The sequence below is a fragment of the Dreissena polymorpha genome, chromosome 3 (assembly GCF_020536995.1).
Source record: "Dreissena polymorpha isolate Duluth1 chromosome 3, UMN_Dpol_1.0, whole genome shotgun sequence".
Lineage (NCBI taxonomy): Eukaryota > Metazoa > Mollusca > Bivalvia > Myida > Dreissenidae > Dreissena > Dreissena polymorpha.
The window spans coordinates 25,992,123-26,018,046 of NC_068357.1; the positions used below are offsets into that span (position 1 = coordinate 25,992,123).

Sequence of the window (25,924 nt, forward strand, 5' to 3'; positions counted from 1 at the left end):
GATTCGTATCGGGGTTGTCAGCGATTCTTTTCGCACGCTGTGATGTGGAATGTTGGGAACCAGTTGGTCTGGCTTTAAATTTTGGTCAACGGCTTCTATAAATCCACGTTTTCGCTGTTCATTTATAATATCGTCGTATTTCTGGAACATGTACGGGTCTGTTCGTAGACGTTTTATCATGTTCTGTGTACGACTGACGGCTACATCGTAATTCGTTGGTAAAAGTGGGTGGTCTTCTTTCCATGGCAGTTTCACGCTGTATGTTTGAAGTTTTTTCGGACCGGAGGTCACCTTCGCTTCCGGCGTGATGCCTATGGACTCTCAATTTCCAAAATCGCTCGATGTCAAAGTGTTCAAAGTTGACGTCATAACGTTCAGCATATGGTGCATTGTCCCTGCGCTTGTATTTGGCAGTGGGCCAGAAAGAAGATACCCAAGTTTCGACTGTACCGCCGTAGGTCCGTTGCCTCTAACAACGTGATTCTGAACTATCTTCCAGTAAGCATCTGCACCAATCAGCAATGCAATATCAAACGTCTCAAGAGCAGTAACTGGGTGTGCTAATTTTAAACCTCGAAGGTACGATATGGACGTGATGGTTTTCTGTAAGTTCGGAAGCGGGACGGCTATGGTGGGCGTAATAAGGACGTCAATCGGGATCCGCTCCTTCCGGTCAGTGATAACGTGCACTGTGGCGGTTTTCATTATATGTACATTTGGAGATGAATGACCAAATGCTGCCAAGTAGGTTGTCTCTGTACCAGTCTCTTTAACATTTAATTCATTCGCAAGTTTCTCTGTGATAAAAGATCTCTGAGCACCTTCATCTAACAAGATATTTGCTTCAATAACACAGTTGTCGGAACTTACTTTTCCAACGGCGGTCTTCAGGAGAACATTAGATCATGCCTGTGTGGAAGAATGCAGAATCGTATGTCCCGTTGCGCTGCCTTGGAATGGAGAGGCATCATGATTCAGGGAAGAGCTCGTATTCCTCTGCTCACAGATGGCGGTATGATGTTTTCGCTGACAGTTGCGACATCTGTTGTAGGGTTTACACAATGCTACTTGGTGTGAGTTTGACAGACAGTTGAAACACAATTTCGTCTGTTTAACAATTTGAACCCTGTCGTTGGATGTCTTGTTACAATTTGTTGCAAAATGTTCTCCATCGCAGAAATGACCGGTCACCTTCCGATGTTTAATGTCTTCGTTTGATCTTGACGGCATGAGTTTTTTCCTCGGACATCTACTTCCGGTATGGAATGACGCAGTCGGCATATGTGAGCCGTAAACCGGAAGTTCCCGTTTGTCGCCTTCTCGCATGATGGCAATCTCTTTCTCGATGGCACATCTTAGGTCAGGAAGTTTCCAGCGATTGGTCCCATGATCACGTGCCATACATTGACGTACTGCGGTCGGTAACTTGTCTCTTAAGATAGGCACCAATAGATTCCCATATGTCTCTTGGCACTCTTCTAGTGATTAAAATCCTCTTATGCTGGTCTCTAGTCTATCATAAAATGCTTGAAGACTATCAGGATTGTTCTTTGGTGGATCCAATTGGATCAGCGATTGCATCAGCGCCTCTACTATCTTTTCTGGCTGTCCGAATCGTTGTTTTAGTAGCTCGATAGCTTTCATATAGTTCACGTTCGTTAACTGGAATTCCGCTATACATGAACTCGCTGCGCCATGAACTAATGCACGAAGATATGAAAATTTCTGCACGTCTGATTATGCCTGGTTTTGGTGTACAGAACATTTGAAACTGTCCCAGAACGTCTGCCAATCAACTATATCCCCGTGGAACGACGGCAGCGATAATTTTGGCAACTTTTGAAATGAAACACTCTGGTTGGTCATCGTCTTTGTGGTAGATACCTGAAGTGTTTGCCGATTCAATTTTGGAAGACCTGTCTGTATTTCGTCCAATGTGCAAACAATTTCTCTATCGGATTCCGGTTGCCTACTGTTATTTTCGTCTTGTGAAATGTTCGATGTAGATCTAATTTCTTCTTTGTTTCCGATACTTTTATTCAGATTATCTCTAAGTCTTTGTATCTTTAACTCTATGTCGAATAAATATGATTTTCCCTCGACCAATTTCGACGATAGATCTTTGATATCGTTATAGTTGACGATCTTATCGTTGAGGGTTCTCACTTCTTCTGCTTCCTCCATAATCAAGTAATCTCTCGTACTCGGATGTCGTTAACTCGGTTGAGTCGAATCTCTCTAATTCTCTAGATATAAGGCGACGATGACCGTCGCGCATCGCAATTGTCTTTTTTTTGCGTTAATAGTTTTTGTTCATATAGGTTAATCATGTTTACAACATTTCGTAATTTTAGCAATTATTTTTACATCACATTCTTTATCTAGGTTATGGGAAACCTTTTCATTTTCAATGTAGTAAAGTACTTATTTTCCGATTTACATTCATAAGAAAATGTCATGATATTTAGCCGCATTGCAATGAATGCTCCTCGAATTCTGCGTATGCATACATAACTTTCACGATTTGCAGATAATATAGTAATTCTGTCGTCCTTAATGTGAAACAGTTTTTACATATTCATAGGATCTAGATTTCACAATCGCAGTATGAGTCCCAGAGCTTTGACGTCATTCTCTTTGATAATGTAGAAAAACACCAGTTTGATGGAGAACCGTACACCTTTCAACCTATTGGACATGGCAATCCTAAAGAGGAGGCGCATGTCCATCCTATAGAGTATATCAAGTCTCGTGCAATGCGGATCTTAATTGTCTGAGATCTCGCGCGGAAACGATCATTGACATTTGTACAATCAAAGGGTAATAACGTACACAAGTCCATTTCAGTTTTCATTGAGATTTATTTTTGTTGCAAACATGCATGTGCCATGAAACTTAGCATTTAGGATTATGAATATCCGAGAAAAAGAATTGCAGAAAAATAATCATAGGATTGCTATTTTAAAATCTGCAAATCAGAACAAAATTATCTTAGGACCAAATGAGTCCAAGGATATTTATTGTTTCTTGGACAAAGAATTAGACATGCAACCTACCCCGACTGTGACCACAGAGTCACCATTGACAGGCTTACCAAAATTTGTTGACATAAAACCAGGGTTAGTTAATTACTCCTTTTCAAAGGTTAAACCAATTATTCTCAACATTTCTAATTTAACTACCAATAGTGTAGATATATCACCAAATACTGTGATATGTGAGTTGAAGCAGCCAGCAACAATTGAACAAAATATCCCATCTAGTAACAATGAACAGGATGTGTTACACCAGATCTCTAATTATGCCAATAATATTTTAAACTCAGACCAGAAAAGTCAAATATTTAAATTAAAACACTGAAAAGCATAAACATATATTTTCAAAAGGGGATTATAACATTAAAAATTGTAATCAAATTAAACATAGGATTGATTTGATTGATGAAGTGCTATTCAAACAAAAGCACAGAAGGATACCACCTCATATGATAGATGAGGTACGCCTACATTTGTAACAATTATTAGCAATTATAACAAAATCTAACTCACCTTGGTGTAGCAACATTGTTTTAATTAGTAAAATGAATGGCAATTTGAGAATGTGTGTAGATTATAGGGAACTTAACAATAAATCAGTAAAAGATTCATTTGCGTTGCCCAGAAAAGAAGACGTTTGTGATGTTTTGAATGGCCATAATTTATTATCAACCATCGATATGAAAGCAGGATACCATCAAGTGGATGTAGAGGAGACGCACAACGAAAGAACAGCCTTTACAGTTGGAGCCTTAGGTTTCTTTCAATATAACGAAATGCCATTTGGTTGAGCCAATAGTCCGACAACCTACCAACGTCTCATGCAAGAATGTTTAGGCGCATTAAATATAAAAATATGTCTCATCTACTTGGACGATCTCATTTTTTCCGACACGTACGAATAATATTTGAAAAGGCTTTATATAGTTTTAAAGAGAGTTGTAGAATGTGGACTTATGTTAGCCCCAGAGAAATGCTTCTTCATTCAAGAGAACATTGGATTTCTCGGTCATGTTGTATTAAGTGAAGGCATCGAGACTGATCCAGGAAAGATAAAAAAGATTAAGATTTTGCTGACACCTACAAATTCTGATGAATTAAGATCTTTCATTGCTTTTGCCGATTATTATAGGAGATTTATTAAGAATTTTTCTTCTATTACAAAACCATCAACGGATCACCTTCCACTAACTGCATGTAAGAAAGGATCCAAAAACCGAAAAGGAATGGAAGTGGACATCAAACGAACAAAACATATTTGATGAACTGAAAACTATTTTAACATCTCCACCTATCTTAGCATATCATGACTTCGCCAAACCATTTGAACTTCACACTGATGCCAGTGGCACTGGTTTAGGTGCTGTATTCTACCATGACATAAGAGTGATTGCATTTGCCAGTAGATCATTATCCAAATCTGAAAAACATTATTCTGCCTTCAAATAAGAATTCTTGGCATTGGAGTGGGCAGTAAATGAGAAACGTAAAGATTACTTGTCTCTACAACATTTTAAGGTATTCACTGATAACAACCCGTGACATACATACTTGCAACAGCAAAGCTGGTTGCTACGGTCAACGATGGGGTTCTTATATGCTCTTATATACCAAGGTAAACTGTATGTTGACGTGCTGAATTCCAAAATAAGAATAAATATCATTTGCAGTACTCGTATCATATTGTTTATTTTCTTACTCAGACGTTTGAAATGGAAATGATTGTATATGGAAACAAATAAAACAAGTGAAACACGTTTTTTTATACAAACATCCCGAAAAATTATATTTATAATTTACATATTAAAATAACTACACCAAACTACAAAACAAGTCTATTGTTCTAGTCTACTGTTCTGTTCATGCTTAAATTTTGATACATCTCTTGCACCGAGTGGCGATGAATGGCGCATGACGATAGATCTTCCTCTTTTTGCGGGTTCGGTAGCGAGATCGCTTCATGAGTTGCAGTTTAAAGCAATGTTCACCAGGAGAACGCCACTCTGTTGGTTCCGTGTTTATAGTTGTGAAGTATAAGCAAGTATTCAAATTCAGATTACGACTTAATTAATTGTAAGAATGCTATAGAAAAGCATGTCACCAATTTCACACGTCAAACGCACAGTATTTGCCCTGACTAACAACTTTGAAAACTTTTGGTGAAATGATATTTAACAATGGGACAATGGATTCAGATATGTTCTGCATTACGCGCGTCCCCGCAATAATGAACTCGTTTAAATGGTATGTTATTAACTGGCTATAAATATTATTCCGTAAAAGTATGAAATGTTCTTTGTTAAATTGTGCATTTTTACATGTTGTAAATATGCATATGTAATGTATGTCATTCACCAATATTTGCCAACGATATAGCTCTACCAAATGATCTCTTCGATCCATTGATTCGGCCTCCACTAGACTCTACTCCACTTGAGCTGGTCATAGTATTGACAAATTAAATCCGTCACCAACCTCGACGCCACATGTCTTAATGTGCAGTAAGTTGTAATAGAAGTAATAGTGTTATATAAATTTCGAGTAGTGGATAACGTTAGTAATTTTTATTGTATGGTATTATCATGAACAACTAAATATCATAACGAAAAATGCATGACCGTTTGAATGTTGAACGTTGATTAGTGAGGGAGTCGTTAATTTATGTCTTCGAAGACATACCGATATACCGACAGATACACAGACAGCCACATTGATGGATATGCATCCATGTTGAATCCAGAATACCCTCTCTTTTTCGTTGCAGATGTATATGAATCACGAAAAACTTCATTCAAAAGCAGGAAATATTTGAATGTCCATAGTATTATAATTAAAGCTTAACGATAATTCACAGCAAAATGCTCACTTTATCAAAATGCATTGACCACTAACGAGTTGTAAATACAAAATTATGCTTACCATTGAAAGGCTTTTATTGCAGATGTAAATACTAAAAAGCACAATCACTTGACCTCAAAAGCTAAGAGAAGGGCGCAATGACCAATGATTTTATCGTTGAATGCACAAGGAATAACACAATTATCTATACACAGCTGACCGCACATTTAAATACACGTCAATATGTGAAGTATTAAACATAAAACTATACAGTATAGCAATATAACATGACTATTTGTATAACCACTAGGCAGTTACTCGTGTAGCGATAATTCGAGTTGAAACATTCAGTTTTTCGCTCTTTAAACAATTAATCTACGAAAATACTTATTTAAAGCAGTAATGGTCGCATGAAAAATAATTTGCGAGAGAACTCTAAAATGATATGAAATATACAGTAAACCGGTAAAATAGTATACAATTACATTATAATTAGTGATTCACCGTACACTGAGCTAACATGCTATTATAATTTTAACGCCAAAACAGATCAAATATAGTACACTTTCAAAAGGTATCAATTTATATTAATAATCTTTGGTTAAAGCTTATTACCACGACGACATGAACGCAATTACGACCACTCACGGCCAACAATTTTCTCATGGATTAAACACACGTTCAAGTAAAACAATGTTTGCAACGTCAAAGAGAAACAGAAATTTAGTTCAGGATAATAGATCATAAATTATTTAGCGCAATTATAACGTTGTTTGACTCTCTGATGTTTTCCAAAGACTTCAAAGTTTTAAACCAAATCATTGACGTGTCGTCAATGAATACATTTAAAAACAAGCATCGTGGAGGATGGAAAAATTCAAGGAACTCAACGAAGCCTGTAAAAGACAAATAACTTTCGTTTCCGTAAATTAAATTTACTTAATACATGTTTGTTGCAAAACTCAGAACGCTGGACACAAGTCTTTGTACACCAATGTCTACAAAGACTTAAACGCAACTCCTACGCAGAGCGCCTTTTAAGAACAGCGAGATTAACCACGTCCGAGCGTTTGCCAGAGAGCTGCAAAATAGTCATCACAATCAATAAAGATTGTTTAAAGAACATTTGCAGATGTAAATGCAGCATTTAAATCGCCGCCATTAGAACCAATATTCATTAATAAGTAGAAGTTAAAGCCCTCTTTACAATTGACGTATAATTATTGGCCGAATTTGAAAATGTTTCCAGTCCGTCGAAAAAAAATGGCGCCATAGAGTTAGGTGAGCTGTTCAAATGTATATATTGACACATAGCCTGCTAGGAACAAGCAAATACTTACGGGTCTCAGTAGTCATGACCATTGCAGTTTTTGGCTACCCTTAATGTGATTCGGCACTCTGTCCGGATTTTTTATTTCCTTATAACATGTGTATTTTCTATCAACTTTAACATTAAATTTGGCCTAACTTCACGCGTGATTCATTTTAAATATATCCCAGTTGTCTTCTTTGTAAGCTGGGGAATAGTTCACCCGTATTGGGCAATAAGTCTAGTTGTACACAGCATTTTAAGACTTAACAGATGTTTTTGTGATTGTTTTGTTAATACCATAGACAATATGAATAAAATACTTTCATTTGTCATTCAAGTTATGCATTCGATACCGATGAATGCAATATAGGGATATTTAGTATAACCGTCTTATGACTTTAGTATAACCGTCTTATGACTTCCAAAAGAATAACATTGTTTCTAGAAACCATGGATACCGTAAATATCACGTACCTATATCTATGTTTGGTAGCAATGTTCATGTCAGGAACGATTGGAATAAAGATTACATCACTACTAAAACTTGTCGTCTGATCCTGGAATTCGTCTGCGACTATATTAATATGTGCACGTGCTATCAACTCCTGGACAGCAACAGCAATCGACCATCCGACCACGCCATCACCAACATCGCCAACATAACTCCTAACATCCTTGCATCTAAGATACGTTACACATAGATTTCTTGTATAACAAATGGACTTATGTGCAAGTGTTGTTTCCCCTTTTGCTTAGCCCCATCTATTTGACCTTTTCTAATCACACATATTTATGAGTTTAGTGATGTTTAAAGGTATAAATAACATGGTGCGTATATAATGGTATTAGTGTAATTATAGTGAATAACATGATGAGTTTATATTATTGATACTACCGTAATACAATAAATAGCACGGGCTGAACCGAGTTAATAAAACCGAAAATGAATGTAAAAAAATAAATCATACCTCGATATAGTTGACGGTAGTCAGAAAATAATCAAATCATGTTTTTGACCTTGCCATTTAAAACGATATGAACTGCTCAACTTCAAACTTGTACTTGACTAGTTTACAATAATAAATAGAAATTGCGATACGCTTTCATTTAACTGCGTTATACTTGAAAGAACGATGAACATTCATATTACGACTTTAACATTCATACTTGTGAATTCTAAATATAGTGTTTGTTATAAAAACAGAATCATTAGTAACTATTCTTACATTACTATCTATATAACACAAAAATAAAGAGACTTCTCGTACTTTTAAAAGACGTTGTATAAAAGTATAATAAGTTAACGAGCATGCAAAACCTGCATTTATAATATAATATTTCACATGGAAAGAAATGTACTTGAATGTATACTCGTGAGAATACTATTTTGATCAAGATAAAAGCAAGAGGGAGTCAAGTGAATTGCAAAACTAAATTTAAAGTTTCGGTTCACGGATCATTTCGTAAACATAAACATTTGTGTCTTGTTCTAAGAAAAATGGGCTTAATGCATGTGCGTAAAGTGTCGTCCCAGATTAGCCTGTGCAGTCCGCACAGGCTAATCAGGGACGACACTTTCCGCTTTTATGGTATTTTTAGTTTCAAGGAAGTCCCTCCTTGCCGAAAATCAAGTTAAGGCGGAAAGTGTCGTCCCTGATTAGCCTGTGCGGACTGCACAGGCTAATCTAGGATGACACTTTACGCACATGCATTATGCCCAGTTTTCTCAGAACGCGACACATTTGTCACGCACAGGTTTAAAAACCAGCGTCTGTATTTTAAGCTATTTAGTTAAGGGTAGGTTACAAACCAGTTAAGGGTAGGTTACAAACCAAACAGTTGAATCAGGATTGATTTACAATAGAATAAGGTATGTCACAACTTGTTGTTATAATGTTTACGTATTTAACATGAATGTTACATACTATACGTTGTATTGAAATTGCCGTAATGTAATGGTCATGGTGTCCGCCTAGCGACCGGAAGGTCACGGATTCGATCCCCACTGTGGGAGCGTTCTTTAGATTTTCCTTAAAGACACCAAGTACTGGTAATAAAGATTGCATAACGACTAGAACTTGTCGTCTGACCCTGGACTTTTTCTGCGACAATATTAATATGTGCACGTGCTATCAACTCCTGGACAGCAACAGCAATCGACCATATGACCACGCCATCACCAAAATCGCCAACATAACTCCTAACGTTCATGCGTCTAAGTTTACATAAAAAGTTACTAAAAGATTTCTTGAATAACAAGTGGACTTAGGTGAAAGCCTAGGAAACGGACTCGAGAGAATTTGAAATAAGTAGTAAGTTCTTTCAATGCAATCAAGATAAAATAAATAGGTTTAAACTAAATTGAAGTAACGATTTCCTACATGTATAACTGTGCTGCCAAGTGTGTCTATTTGGTATATCTTCTTTTCAAGTGGCGTTTAATTCGTATTCAAATGCTCGATTTGGCCGTAACAATCGGTGTGAGGTCTTAAGTATACTGTGTAAGTTACAAAATAGTCGGGGAGGGCTTTAAATGATTGGTGTAAAGTCTAAATTATCGAGTTAGGGTCCGAATATTCGATATTAGTCTAAATAATCGGTGTAATGTTTTAGTAACATTGTTAAGGTCTAAATACTGAGCTGCACAAACTTACATTGACTTGGGTTTTAAGATGAACACAAACACTTTGTTTTAAGATTCAAATGCACATTTCACCAAGGCGGTTGCAATGATGATTTAATGGAACAATACTTAATTTAATAACTGATCAATATCCTGACAGGAATAATGCCCAGTACTCGACTAGCTGTCAATTGTAACTTGTTGAAACTATAGATAAACAACAATATAATGAATCCTGATCTTCCTACAGTTTGTCTTAATAGTTTCAGCCATTCAAACAAGATCCTATTTCGCGAAGTCACCTAAATAAATTGACTGCATACATAGCAACAGGTAATGGGCAATTTTGAAAGATCAAAACTACATTTTACCCAAGCAGTTAATGAATAGACTTTTGGATAAAATCCATTAATATTTTATATCGGCCGTTTGATTTGCTTGTGACAGTATATCTGGCAGTTATACATGAATGCAGGCGAAATTGAATCTTAAAACAAATTTAAATGTTTTAGTAATCTATAACTTACACTTATTTATAGGCTATACTTTCATTTTAGGAAGAATAACTAATGGTGGATTTATTTTTATAGCTATGCGATAACAACCGCTTGTAGTCAGAAGTGTATTCTAACATTCAAACCATATTTAAACCGTAAATAAGCTATTCAAATATAAACTAAAATAATAGTATGAACATATCATATTACAGTATACAACTGACTGGTAAAATATCAGATGTTCAACGCAAGGTTGTTATTTTTCCTTCGAGGTTTATTGCAAATTAAGTTGTCTACAAATGACGTATTAGAGCTAAAACCTTTTACTAAACTTAAAAGCAATTAACGTATTTTGGTTGTTTTGCGACTGTTGACAATGCGTGATTATGTGCTTAGTCGTGTATAGTTTATTGAATCAGATTGTTTGGCGATTAGCTGCTTGCCAGGACATCGTATTTATGTGAAATGTATAATGAGAATTCATTTGCGAAACAAGCTTAAGAAGTAGAATTCCGTAAGACTGTCTGTAAATATATAAATTCTAACCAAAACTTTTCGGCAGCAGTAGGTCTGATTGCTTCGAATGAATGTTTTGCGATAGGAACATACCTGTGTTAATTGATACAGTATGTTTTAGTTCTACGGGACATTGATTATGTGTATTATTGTATTGTGTGTTTCTGGCATGTATTGCGTATTGTGACAGAACACCATCCTTATCTGCAGTACCTTTTGTACAGTTTCATTAAAGCAATGTCATTAATAAATAAGTTGTAAGCGATAGATTTTTTGCACTGTTGTGGTGGAATCTACTTTTTATTTTGGAGTGAAATTTCGGCTTTGATATTTGTTATGCTTCAAATACTAACTAAAAGACTACTGTTGCGATATAAATACGCTGTTAATGTTACACAATATAAAAGCTCAATTTTGATTAGGTGACGCGAAACATACATTGAACGTATCCGTGTAAAACACTTGAAATTCGAATTTCGTGTTTTCACACAAATTAATAATACTTGACCTATGAACATTTCCGTCTTATAAGCAATTTATTTTTACCCAATAAAATAAAATAATTGGTCACTATTTAATATTTTTTTGTATACGGCGCTTCATTATTGAGCGCTGCATTGAAATGCGGTTGTCTATATGGAGATAGATTGTTATTTTGTCTGAAGTAGGAATAGTTATTATATCGCTTGTTAACAATTTTAGAATAAATACATATACTGTGATTTGCATACCGTTATGATTTCTATTGTATTAATCCGTTTACTTACCAAATACTCCTAAAAACTGTTTTCTCTCTGTTGGGTAGGCTCGAGTCGCATCAGTAAGATGTTATTCGGAGACAGGTCAAACCGGTCATAAGATAAACCGACCTCACTGCAAAGCTTTCTCCTCGAAATGTAACCGACTATGCAACCACAATTCATTTTACTCCCTTTATTTAAATATTTTATTGTATTTATTTGCACAGAGTTGAAAGAAATGGAAAGCTTTCGAAAAAGTAAGTGTGATATTTGACTTCATCGGTGTCCGCTAGCTTTTGGCTATAATTTGAGTTTACCTGTGTAGATTTAGTTAAATGTAGTAAAATGATTCGAATCGTTTGATCGGTTTAATTGCTTGTTTTTGTGTCATTCATGTGACATTATATCGCGGAAAATGACACGATAAAAATATCGGCCATTACTCATATACATGTATACAGTTTTGTTAAATTGTTAATAAAACTTTTTTTCCACTTCGGTTGTTTATTTCCAGATTTCCAAAACTGTCTACCTTATAAAGGGCTTGAATTCTAATTGCGTTTATTTAAATTGGTGCTAAAGTCATTTTTCATGGCCTGATTTTCGAAATAATATTTTATGTGCACTTCCAAAACTCTTCCAACCCGTAAAGGGTTTTCAAATTACTTTGCTCATATATCATATGGGTGAATGCATATAACTGGGGTTTGCTGCTATTTGATTTTAACAACGAAACCTTTACCACGCAATAATAGCATACATGCAGTATTGCATCAGTGGTTCCTTTATTCAACTGACTGTATTTAACCCAAAACAGTGAATTATAGGATCGACTATTTGTTACGTCAAGAGGCAATAGTCACGCCTGATAGTTATTATTTTGCTTTTGCCGTAATATAATATGTTAAATGGCGCACATTTAAGGCTGTTTCGTTATTAAGTTAAATGATTGCATTGACTATGCGAAATCTTATCCTCAACGAGTTATTAAATACCGGCGTTTGTATTATTCGCAAGTGTAGTTTAGTTCATTAAAAGACGTGCAAAAAGGATAAAAGCTAGATACGGTTTTGTTAACTAATTTGAGTTATACATTACATATGAGATATTAATGATATGGCTTAATTAAATGCGCAGGTATATACATTTTAAATGTGAAGTTCGTATGATGACGTCAAAACACTTACTCTGCTTAACACAAAGTGTCGTTCTGAACGCGAACCAGTTGTTTATTGACCGATATTCATTTGTTTTATCAAATTATTCCTAATAAAATAATTATTATTACTTAATACTACTTCCATGAAGAACTTCATAGCTTAATATTTAGGGTATGTGGTCCCTGTTAAACTCCATATATGCGTAGAAACACTTTCATCTTTATGTCCTTTTTATTTAAAAGCAGTATCTTCTTAACGAAAATCATTTCCTAGCGGAAAGTATCGTCCCTGATTAGCCTGTGCGGACTGCAACAGGATAATATTTGACGATCTTTTACGCATATGTATTACGACCGGATTTCCCAGAGACCGGTTCATGCGTAATACACACACGCAATATGTTATACGATTCTAAATGGCAGAAGCCTGGCGGTGTATGATACTTGCTTGATATTATTCATCATAAACATCACTATTCTCTTCTTAAAAGAGCTACAGTCCGTATGACAGAGCTGCCAACAATAACCTAGTTGTTTGCTAAAAATGTTGTTGAAACTTTTATCTAACATTTAAATTATGAATGCTTTTTGTTTATTGGTTGACTAAGAAAACTTTTTAATACGATTTGTTGGGTGAAATGTCCAAAGTAAATTGACCATATAAATAACGACAGCTGATGGGAAATGTGGACATGAGATATAATACAGATGAGTTTATTCGAGCAGGTTGTGCATTGACTGGTAAAGGCAAGTCAGTGTCCATTAAATTTTGATTGTTTATTTTATCTAAGATATCTCAAGGAATTACTTGATCGACACGGATGCATGCGACCTTCATGCCCCAAATCAAACGATGTGCTTTAATAAATCACAATTGAAATGCCTATATTCAATTAATGTATTTCTTTAAGCGAGAGCCTAGGTTTTTAATTGTTTCCGAAAAACCTTTGTTTACTTTCCTATTAATAAATAACATACATAATGGCATACATATCATATTCATATGGCAAATTGAGTTATTCAACTACAGGCCAGTTCCATACACACACAAGTAAGCATTCTCTTTAACTTGGTCGGCTCTTGTTCACTCAGATGCTCTTTCCGTACTTAGTGAAGTCTTTGATGGTCAATACATTCAAATAATAACAACAACAACAACACATTTTTGTGTAGATTTCCATGTAAGAACTCTTGTCATCTAAGTACTCATAAGTTTACAATCGAATTCGTTGTTTACAAATTAATATGTGGTTGAAATTTGTTTTCATCCGGATGTAATTAGATGAGATTGAAACAATTGTAAACTTTTCCGTTTATAATATAATAATAGTTAATATATAATAGTCTTACTTAAAACAAGTAGATGCAGTAAAACAAAAAATTCTTTCAATGTTTATATCCATCAAAATCAAAATTAAACATGTTCTTCTTACATTAAGGTCAATATTTGCCGTGCGAGTCTTAAATAAGCAAACATATTGAAATTCGTTATATGTCATGTTGAAATACTATTGAACACATGTATACTGATTGTTAACAAAATCAAATATAAAATGAATTTTAATAGTACGTTCTTTGTCCCAGTCTTCATTTATTTTATAATGGACGGTTCAAAGAATAACGGCATAATGAGATATCTGCTGCTATCTTTGTTGTGTTTTGATAAACAAAACACGTTTTAAAGAATTATAAAATAGTGTCGATGATACGTCGACATACTTTAATCAAAATAGATATTGGGATGGAATTTCCAAATAAATCCAACTATAAAACGCCAAAGATGTACCATTGAGTGAGCAAATTGTAAATTAACCATTATATGTCTAAGTCCCATCGCTTTATTAATAAGTATAATTGCTACCGCTTTGTGTAAATATCTGTATGTCTGCAATACGTAAAACAAATTATAACATTTGAACGGGTTGCTGGAGAAACGTGCACTTAATCGAGTTTTCTTTTTAGATAACTTGCATGATACAATTATTCAACATCCCATGATTTAAATTGTTAAATGATTTCTTAAGCGTAAATAATTTTACATTAGACATTGCAGATTCATACGGTGGCATAGAGATGACATTCACTCCTCTTTTTTTTTTAATTGCACTCCTCTTTTTTCTATCTCGTGGCCACGACTTAGTATTCAAGTTTGGGTTCTTGATTTTTTTTTATATTCACATGCTTCATTAATATCTACCTATGCACAAATATATGTCACATTTTAAGGCACCCTCAATAACATGTGTTACCTAATATGGAATAAATATTTGTATGAATTCTTGGAATATTGCGAATATTAGGACATGACTAATTAAATGAATTAATATTACTTTTCGTAACGCTCAACATAAATCCTATTTGACGCGTGTGCATAACTTTCGTATTATCATGTTTCATAGTTATGTTACGATATATTTAGAGCTAACCGTACAGTATGTCACGTTTTATCTGCTTACGAAACGAGTATTCATTTCAAACTTTATACAACATTATTGGAGCTTGCATTTTGGTTTATATAGCACAACAATAACAAAGAGGTTAACATCTAAAAAGCAGTACAATCTGACAAAATGAAAAACATTATATTGTACTTCCCAAAATCAAGTCACATTATCAAAATAAGTACACACAATAACTTATTGGAAACGTATTGAGTCGACTATTTAACTATTGTCATATATTTTAAATAACACAAGGTGCAGGGTTTTGGTGATGTGCTTTTGTTATTTCTTTGAATTTAAGCAACAAATCAAAGGCAAGTCTGCCCAAAGTGTACGAAGACGCATTTCTTGCTATAGAGAATTACTCTATACAAATATTCGTAAGTATATTATATTCTCATAACTCTGTGTCGTCTCACAGATTACAGATAACTTCATTACTTGAAGAAAATCATAAAACATGTTTTTTAAGCGTGATGATATTGTTTCTTTCTGTTCGTAATACTTTTATAAACATGTAAAACATAGGCCGTTTGGTCTTATTTCGTTTGTTATTTGATTTATTTAACAATATGTGAATACGCTATCTATATACAATTGTAATGTTTATTATGTTTTATATTCCATTACATTTTATGACAAACATAAATTATTTATCATCTAACCATTTAGAATAAAAACAAACACATTTGTTTAGGTGTCATGACAAGCAGGGTATTTTATTTATTCATTACCATATATTAAGAGAAGTGCACATAACTTCACGTACACCCCAAACAATAATCGGTGGTAACGAACGATTCAGGTGTAACCGCGAGCGGTATACGCAATCCTACTGCTCATTTTTAATTTTTCTTTTTATGGCAGGGGGACGTATGAGGACCCATGGCTCAAGACCGGTGTCTAGGTGCCTTCATCACCTCCTGAAACCTCTAATTTTAGAGAAATCTACAAATTATCAGCTGTTACTAAATCGTAAACGTTAAGTATTATTTTTAGAAAACCATGTAAATCCCATGGTAAAATGTCCGGAACCAATGCCCCTTTCTATCTAAAGTCAGTCATCCGTCTGCTCTCATAAAACTCACTGAAACACATAAAACATAATATTAACATCAACACACAAACAGAGCATAAATAAATAAAACGATTTAAATCAAGTCTTCGCTCTACCCTGCTTGCCTGTCGAATGACTAAACCTACAAATCTGTGCACGATGAAATCTTGATTTCCGCACCATTGGACATATATCACCTTCAAAAACCTGTATAACCAGTTTATTCATTCACACGACGATACTAATACATTTATAACTTCCTTGTTATTAAAAGGCACCATGTAAATGTGAAATTCAATCCTTATAAACTTAAAAAACAGCGTGCAATAAATAGTTTATAGCCAATAGTTTATTCAAAGTTTTTTAGCTCCACTGGCTAGAGGCCAGCGGGGCTTATGTCATGGTCCTGTGTCCGTCGTTCGTGCGTCCGTGCATTAACTTTTTCTTTAAACATCTCCTAAAGTACTGGTCCAATTCTGATGAAATTTTTTAGGAATGTTCCTTGGGTGAACCTCTTTCAAATTTGTTCAAATTATGCCCCTGGGATCAAATTTGACCCCGCTCCGGAGGTCACAAAATTGAAAATTTGCTTATATAAGGCCTATTTTGTGAAAACTTTCAAAATCTTCTCGTCCATAACCATTAGGCCTAGGGTTATCAAATGGGTATGTAGAGACATCTTATAGTCCTCTACCAAATTTCTTCAAATTATGCCCCTGGGGTCAAATTTGACCCTGCCCCGGGGGTCACAAAATTGAACAAATGCTTATATAAAGCCTATTTTGTACAAACTTTAAAAATCTTCTTGTCCATAACCGTAGGGCCTAGGGCTACCAAATTCGGTATGTAGTGACATCTTATAGTTCTCTACTTAGTTTGTTCAAATAATGCCCCTGGGGTCAAATTTGACCCTGCCCCGGGGGTCACAAAAATAAACATATGCTTAATATATCCGCGGCCCGCGAAATCACTCCGCATTTTACACTGGTAGATTCTGCCTAAGCATTTTTAAAACGAGCGATATAACTGGCTGTCGTTTCCCAATCTTCCAATTAAAATCGGTTTCATAAAATGTGTTTGGTATTTCGTTTGCAAATGGCGCCGTTGTGAAGCGAAAATTAAGATTATTGAAATTACAAATTTTAATGGAATTAACGACTGACATCATATAGTTTGATAGGAATAATGAAGTGTGTTTGTCAACGAAAAAGACTACGTTTTAGATACAAGAAACACATATTTTCTTTAGAAATGTGCACAGTGAATATGTGTCACGGAAACCAGTGTTTCTGTTTGCAAATTGGGAGTTCAGTCTACTCGCGAAGTAAAACAATTTACAAGAGGATCTTTCGAACATGGAAATAGACAAACATGATTTGATTTATATGATAGTGGATCTGTGTATAATCAGATTCATATGCATATTCTGCGTTATTATGTTTGTCACGCTGTTCAGTTAATTGAAATAGCATTGAACTAAAGATGTGAAATGCAAGATATTGAAAGGTAAACAAATTATTATATATATTAATTTAACTCAGTTTAATACATCGTTAACACAAGAAGAACACTCAAGTGTGTTTGTTTATATTTAGTCCATTAACCTTGTTTGTATATAACAATTGATAAAACAATTTGTATTGTTTTGTTTGTTTTCACCAAATGGTTAGTATTATTCTTTTATGTTAACATTCTCAAAATTCTTGTTTTATTATAGGCCCTATTTATCAAAAAAAAATTTGAATGACATCATTTTATGATTTATAAACAGATTGCAAACAATATTTGTTCAAGATAAACTTAACAACAAATTGTTACATTGATATTAAGTGATTTTAATATTCAGTAGCAAAAAAGTAGAATCCAACTTAAAAAAGATGTATCTATTAAAAGTATATTCTACCAATGCCGTGAACAATCCCCTTGTTTATAACATGACTGCCGCTAAGTCTATTACTAGCAACCTATCAGAGAATAGGTAAGATACCTTATTTCAATATATGGCAATCCTAGTATTTTTCAAAAACAAACATGACAGGTGTCAGATGGAAAAAATAAAAGGAAAGTTAGGTCAAGCTAATTGTTTGTCATGATATCTCTTTAAACCTCACGCCATATGCAAGTAGTGTTGCCATGATCGCAACATCTTGATGAATTATAATTCATATTTTTGTCTCATAAACATTTACTTTGTTTAACAAACAACCTCTACAAAGTTATCATTCCTACTGCCTTTCGGCACCTCATGAAACTGAATAACTCGTAACTGTATGTTTCCTCAGGCAAATATCTTCTTTGTACAATAAACAATTTCTTCACCACGTTAACAATCCTGCTACACTCACTAATGCCTCAAGAATGAAGTAAAGTTCAGGTGATCTACGTCAATAGGTATTTTGCATATGTCATGAACTATATAAGTAACAGAAACTTTTAAACCTACAAACACTTTTTGGAATTTTGGAAAAAGATTCATGATTGAATGAAGGAACTTTCATTAATCTTGTAGAACATGCGTAGATTTGATCTTCAGCATCTAAAATATGTGAAATAGAAAGAACGACAATATCTTTTGGAGAGATAAATGTACCTACGTTATAAGCAAAGGACCTGTGCGACAATTCCCGGACTTTATAGTATGTTTAATTAACACCGTAGTAAAGTTTTCCATATATAAAAAAATGCTCACCCTTCCAACTTTAAGCGCCCAGTGGGACGAGGGATAGAAAGCAAAAGTCACATGCTTGAGTACATTTCAACCCATGCGCATTGCACGCTCTTTTCGCATAAAAACAGTGGAGCGATACAGGGCCACCATGGTCCTCTTGTTTTTCAATGGCTTATTGTCCTTTAGCTCGCCTCTCTTGCGGACAATAACGTATTGATTTCATATTTTAATTGCGAATGGGTATTTCTGATTTGCGATCAATACGACATTATAATATTTAAAGCGCATATGAATATAGACGTAAACATCAACTGTAAATTGCAGTAATGGTGGTATAATTTGTAACCTTTTGATGGTGATGTTAAAAGTGGTACTATAATGAATGGTAGCGTGAAAACGGGGAACTAAATCTAGATTTCAGATGTTTTAAAGTGTAGATATGTTTTTGTTTTTTTTCTTCAAAATACCTGGTTTAAATAAGCGACGACTGCAATTGTGGTTACGCGTTATATATAGCGCGATATCATATTGCAAATGTGAACTGTTAAAAAAAGAAATTATGTTAATTTAAAATGGACTATTCGAAGATAAGTATTGCGATTATTTACTACACAAGAGGAAATATTGCAAGTTAATTGGATAATTGATGTTTATGGACACTTATTTTTATTTCGGAATTACTGAATAACACATTAATAAGGCCAATTGAAAACGTAAAAATATTATAAACATTCGTATCCTACCACATTAAGTAATCGTACCATTATGAACGTCTTAGTTAAGTTTTGGAATAAATGAAAAAGATGTGGGAACGATAATTCAATGAAATATATTTTATAAATTTGCATTACTCAATGAGTCGCGTTATGAGAAAACTGGGCATAATGCATGTACGTAAAGTGTCGTCCCACTTTCCGCCTAAATTTGATTTTTGCTATGAAGAGACTTCATTTAAACGAAAAATGTCATAAAAGCGGAGGGTGTCGTCCCTGATTAACCTGTGCGGACTGCACAGGCTAATCTGGGACGACACTTTACGCACATGCATTATGTCAAGTTTTCTCAGAACACGACTCAAATTGAAGGTAGTTTACTTAATTTCATGTTTACGTTCATTTAGAAGCGAGTGTATACGATTTTATGGCTACACTATTTACTCGATCTCATATAAACACATGATTGTGACTATAGGATAATACATACAATAAAATCATGAAATGATAAGCTAAATCAAATAGTGAATACTTCAATAAAATTCACTAAATTGTTGCCGAACCAACTTCGTGTCTATGTGTCGTAGGAGGAAAGCTGCACAGACTAGTTGAAAATTACCAACAGTGTACATGGATAAGATTTCGACTGGAACACACACATTATTTGTTCTGATGGTCAACTCGAATTTAGTTGATGTATTTGTACCAATTCTGCATTTTTGATTGTCGTTATTTTATTCATTAATGTGCTATCTATTTTAGAAATACTATATCAAATACGCAATGTAGTTGGTTTCTAATACGTATTCACTTAAAACCGTTTAATGCTTACCGGTACTCACTATTTATTCTCATGAAACTACATGTATTGGTGATCTATGATAATATAATCAATAATATAACTAAGTTCGAGCGAACAGATACCTACATTTAGTTGGTATTTGCAAATACATCTATAGTGAGTCAAAGTGACGCAGAAACTACGTTCATATGCATATATGTGTGCCTACATCAATGACGAGATGTAATTGATGCTGGTTTTAGTTTCATTTCCACTTGCCTCAAAAAGGCACTATTATGTGCTCTGGTTTGCATCAGAACATTAAACCATACAAAGTGCTTTAACCAAAATATTTTCTGTTTTATGTGTTATTCATTATTTTAATGTGTATGCAAATTATTGTTAAATGTTTGGTAAAAAATCTGGAAAAAGTGCAAAAAAATTGGAAAAACGTTTTATTTATGTGTTTGTAGTCTTTTTGAGTTTCGTGTCTAGTATGTTTTTTTTTCTAAGAAATACGCACATTTAGGAAATTAGTTTTATTAGTTTCAATGTTTCATTTAGTTAATATTTAGTTCGTTTTTACAGGTGCGCGGTTAGTGATTGACTCAAACATGGATCTCACTTTTGTGTTGTGCACGGTGGCAGCGCTTTCTGTGTATGCGAATTCCCAATACATGAATGGAACTGAAGGTAATCGAGTGCTTTTGTTTTCATGAGCTTCTTTCTTTTACATAACGCACATTGAATCGTTAAGATGATCTTTTCATCTGCTTGATTAACAAGATAAACGTGTATGTGCTGATTACAAGTACACTGAATATATCGTCTTCCGCTTATATAACCACAATACTACTGTTGTATTTTCAATAATTAAAATCGTTTACAGCTAGAACGCTCGTGTAAAAAGACGATATTCATTCATGAAAGTAAATGTTTACTTTTATAAGACGATAAGACGATACATTTCATTTAAGCAGATACTAACACTCATTATGACGGAAAAAAGTCGTGCCATATTGATGTTATTGCTTATACGCTTTGGCATGAAGCCATGTTTTCCTTTCAGAGAAGGGCCTCATCTTTACTGCGAGAAACACCAGGGGAACCAGAGCAGCACTCTGGCACTTACCCACGATGCCCCCGTACGATGAAGTGCCGGAAACGGTGACTATAGTACCGTTTAATGATCGTTTCCTACAGTTCTACAGCCTCGATGTCGACTTTAGGAAGAAGATCGTTTACATCTACGATAGGCATTACAGGTTATAATGAAATCCTACGTATTCATCTAAGCTCTTAGAAGAACATGATATATTGTCTCTTCATTTCAAGAATCGAAAAATAAGATTTTATAGTACACTGCATGTTTTCAAATATTCCAAAAATTGACGTAATGGCGCTTGCTCTAAGAATACGTAATAGCTTTATGGTGACGTTTTTAAATATGCTAAGTGTTACAGGCCGTTATTGTTTTATCCTTATCATACCAATGAATGCAATTTCAATTCAAATGATGTCATTGGAAACCATCGTCTTATTTAAATTTTACTTTAGTAAGCAGTATTTTGTATTTTGTAATGCCATAAAAATAATCGTGCTTTTTATGCTGACCTAAAATACGAAATTGTTGACTGTCTGAACACACCACATGTATTATTATCCGACAACAAACTAAGAGATCCATCGATCATTTGATCAATTTTGAGGGTCGCAATGTAATTTTTATTTAAGTGACAGTTTATTATACAATTTGCATTTCATTAATATGGTATTATATAAACTGCCATATACGGTCAAAAGAAGCAAGAATGAGGTGTATTCTCATGTCAGCGCACAAAGTTTGAATGTGTTTTAAATGTGTTTATTTCAAGATCGTTTGCATTGATACAATGACTTGTTAGTACACTGTTTTAACTGTGTAGGTCGCTTCTAGCCGTTGAAAATTACACAGCAAGTATGGATAACATAGCAAGGGAAAAACCCTTCCACCTTGGTGTTTCAACCGGTACTGTTCAGGTATTAAATAACATTGTTTTGCGTACCAAAAGGTTCCTAAGTCATGCAATTTTACGTAGGAAGACATAATTATATTCTTTAAAAAGATGAATATATTTATAACAAAGATTTATAATTTTGTAAAAAAATTTTGTATAATATTTTTAATTTTGATTGTTTCAATTAAATATATAGTTTTTGTCCGATGTTAGGAGTTACACTTTAAAGTATTATTTACATGCACGAATTCTGTTTTAAACTAATTTACTCAATATGATTGTTATGTTCAGTAAGATGCATACACTTCTTTAGAATTAATTGTAATCCGGACGTAAGTGCTATCAATAATGGAATTGTTATCATACAACCTTAGAACGGACAGACAAAGTGTGTAATAATAACCAGAAACATTTACATGGAAACGTGTTTTTATTTTGCAATTGAGCTGTTTGATGAGCTTGAAAAGTCGAGTATGTCATCTGATTTCACAAAGAAACACAAAATTAATCTAAAACTCTTTGGATATGTGCTTTATGAAAACAAATATAAAGTGTCAAAACATAAAAGATTTGAAGAATGCATTTTAACCAGCTATATGCATTTATACGTTTCATATACACCCACAAAATTCACGTGGAACTTACTTCCTCATGTGTATTCCACCTTTGTTTAGAGTGCATGTCACAGAATATATATTTTTATCATTGAAAATTGTTCTCAAATCTTTTTATGATTTCCTCTTTTTTATATATATATAAAATCTTAATTTCGCCTTTCAAAATCCACAGATCGCCGTTGATTGGTTGTCGCACACAATCTATTGGACCGACTCCACCTATCGTTGGATTGCTGCCGCCCCTGGGGCAATTGAAAAGATGGACAATGACATCTACAAAATCATTGCCGATACGAACCTCTACCATCCTGATGGCATGACGTTGGATCCTCTTGATGGGTACGAAACGGCTGGTAATTGACGAAATGAATAGTAATCTGGTGGGAGTCGTAATCCATAAAGATGCGTAGAGGCTGTTCAAAGTTCGTACATCTACGTACATTTAATCAATCGTATCTATTTGATTGAAGAATTTACGGTAAGGGCGAATTTTTCAAAGTACATATTCGTTAAGATTGCTACAACAAATGTGTGGGCCTAAAATACGAATAAGAAGAGGAAGTAAATATGTTGAGTGAGATCTCGTAATTGTCTAAGTGGGAACATTTCTATTTAGTAAATGCTTTATGCAATACTGATGCTATTTCCGCATTGTTTTTGTCATGTACGAGTGAAGCATGTTATTTATATAATGCGTCTTGTAAAATGTATATTAAGTTATATGCATCACAGTTTCCTCTTCTGGACGGACAGTGGTCTTTATCCAAAGATTGAACGATCAGATATGGCCGGCAGAGACAGAAAGACCCTTATCACAAAAGGTCTCATTTCACCAATATCATTGGAAACGGACATTGCGAACAAACGAATTTATTGGATAGATACAGCTACAGAAAACATCGAATCTTCGAAATACGACGGTACCGACAGGTTGACATTAAAACGGATAACATTGTCAACGTTGTTTGATTCTCGCAATTTTCAGGGTAAGTGAATTGTTGTGTAGGTATTCTGTTTGTTTGTGATCCGTGAAGTTAATCGCAATAACTTGTTTATTATGTGATAACCTTAAATAAGCTCGCACAAAATTAAACAACGAAACTTTGGATATTAAACAAGTTAAAATGTGTGAAACGATTAGTAAACAATGACTATTCCGAACATTGAAACATCATTCGCAACATTCGTTACATTAAGTTCATCGTAATTGTTTAAATCGTTCATGTTTCTTCATAACTAAAACAGACTCCGTTTAAACGCAAGAAAAACTGCATAATATGGTACAAAATAATGTGTCGCACGTACGTATGAAACTACAACATTTATATCTACTATGAGTATTTTCGTCAATGTAAAAATGATTAATAGGACATTGCATTATCAATCATGACATATCTAGCCGAGGTTATATTCACTTTTCAGGATATGTACTCGCCCGTCACGGATATAAACAGCAACCGCATAATGTTTTTTAACACGACCAATGGCGAAAAAGCCGCAGCGAGCATTTATTATCAAGATATATAACGTACAATATAGCGACTTATTTCCTAGAAAGCCAACCATTGAGAGCAGATGGCAAAGGTATTTACATTTCACTTAAATTTTACACCACGTTTTGGGTATTTATGTGAATTGAGTCCGTATTGAACTGTAAGCTTCATTATTCAAGCAGTTGTATATCTACGGCATCATTTTTTTTCATTTGGTTGTATCGGGGCCTATCGTTAAGGCATATTCTGTCCTCCTGACTGTCTTTCTTTCCGTCCGTCCCTGATTTTAATTAAACAAATACTACTTTGGTTTAGGAAGATATTTACTAGATTACTTCTTTTTTCCTTATATAAAGTTTCTTAACAAAATTTACAGTGCAAGAAACGATAGCTGATTGTTCAACATTCACAAGAGTATTTTTTTTTATATTACATAATCATATCTTTGCGGACCATAAACCCCCCCCCCCTCCTAATATTAAAACGATTATTAAGGTCTTAAATGCCTCCCGAAAAACAACTTATTTTTAAATATTTTTTATATTAAGATCCGTGCCTCGCTTTGAACTGCACACATATGTGCATTACAACAGCAACAGGAGGAGAGTGCGCATGCGCGGAAGGCTTCGTTTTCAATCAATCGACCAACTCGTGTGACGGTAAGTTTCCAATTGAAAGTTATAACAATGGGTAATTTTCATACATAATGAACATTGTTTAAGCTAATAAAATATACATTACATGTATAAGATAGGAATACAATTGTGTTGGATTATTGATTTGTTACTACTTGTAGCTGTCGGTAAGTTAATGTTTACAGTAAACTGGATAAAGGACTTAAAATCTTATAATAATAATATTTCGGTGAACAATTCAAATTATCATCGTGTGTTTTTTCAATACATACGTTAACGGAACAAGCGGTACACAAATTTGTCCCTACGAAATCCTCTTAAAATCTTAAGTTTGATGCAATGCTATTGTTTGTTACATGTGTATGTAATTTAAATAGCATGGTTTATTTATATAATTAAGTAGTAAATCCATAGATTTGCGATTGGTAATTTACAGAGAATAGCAAAGTGTATCACAGAGCCATGATTCTTGCCGACGACACTTCCATATGCCTGACCGACATTCGAGTGGCTGCGGACACAAGCTATGTCTGTGTCACCATATTTGATTTCGATACCAGCTGGGTATGAAGTTTTCAAGATTTTTACAAAATTGTTTCTTATGTAAATCGTAATGACGGTGTTTGTTAAAGTGTCATTCTACTAAAACCCGCAACCTGTTTTTCTAAGACAAACAATTAAAATAACTATGTTATTCTGCAACAAACATTCGCAAAATTAAATGGTGTAAATGTAGATAACTTTAATAAAATCAACGAAAATGATCCATACGCATGTTTCACGCTTTACAATCACATAATTT

At 34.2% G+C, this 25,924-nt stretch overlaps 2 protein-coding genes and 1 long non-coding RNA gene across 5 annotated transcripts in view; 2 read left to right on the forward strand and 1 right to left on the reverse strand.

Annotated features, from left to right (window-relative positions):
- The window catches only part of LOC127873352 (protein phosphatase 1 regulatory subunit 27-like), a 318,207-nt gene that overhangs the window by 13,253 nt on the left and 279,030 nt on the right, over positions 1-25,924 (reverse strand). The gene's annotated exons all lie outside the window — the stretch shown is intronic.
- Positions 19,073-23,988, forward strand: LOC127872106 (low-density lipoprotein receptor-related protein 6-like). Its single transcript, XM_052415434.1, has 6 exons — positions 19,073-19,199; positions 20,969-21,073; positions 21,450-21,645; positions 22,306-22,399; positions 23,167-23,333; positions 23,727-23,988. The coding sequence occupies exons 1-6, from the start codon at positions 19,175-19,177 to the stop codon at positions 23,986-23,988; spliced, it is 849 nt and encodes a 282-aa protein (XP_052271394.1). The 5' UTR covers positions 19,073-19,174.
- LOC127873360 (uncharacterized) lies at positions 24,522-25,623 on the forward strand. The gene is made up of 3 exons (XR_008046117.1): positions 24,522-24,578; positions 25,036-25,146; positions 25,559-25,623. It is a non-coding gene; the product is annotated as an uncharacterized LOC127873360 (long non-coding RNA).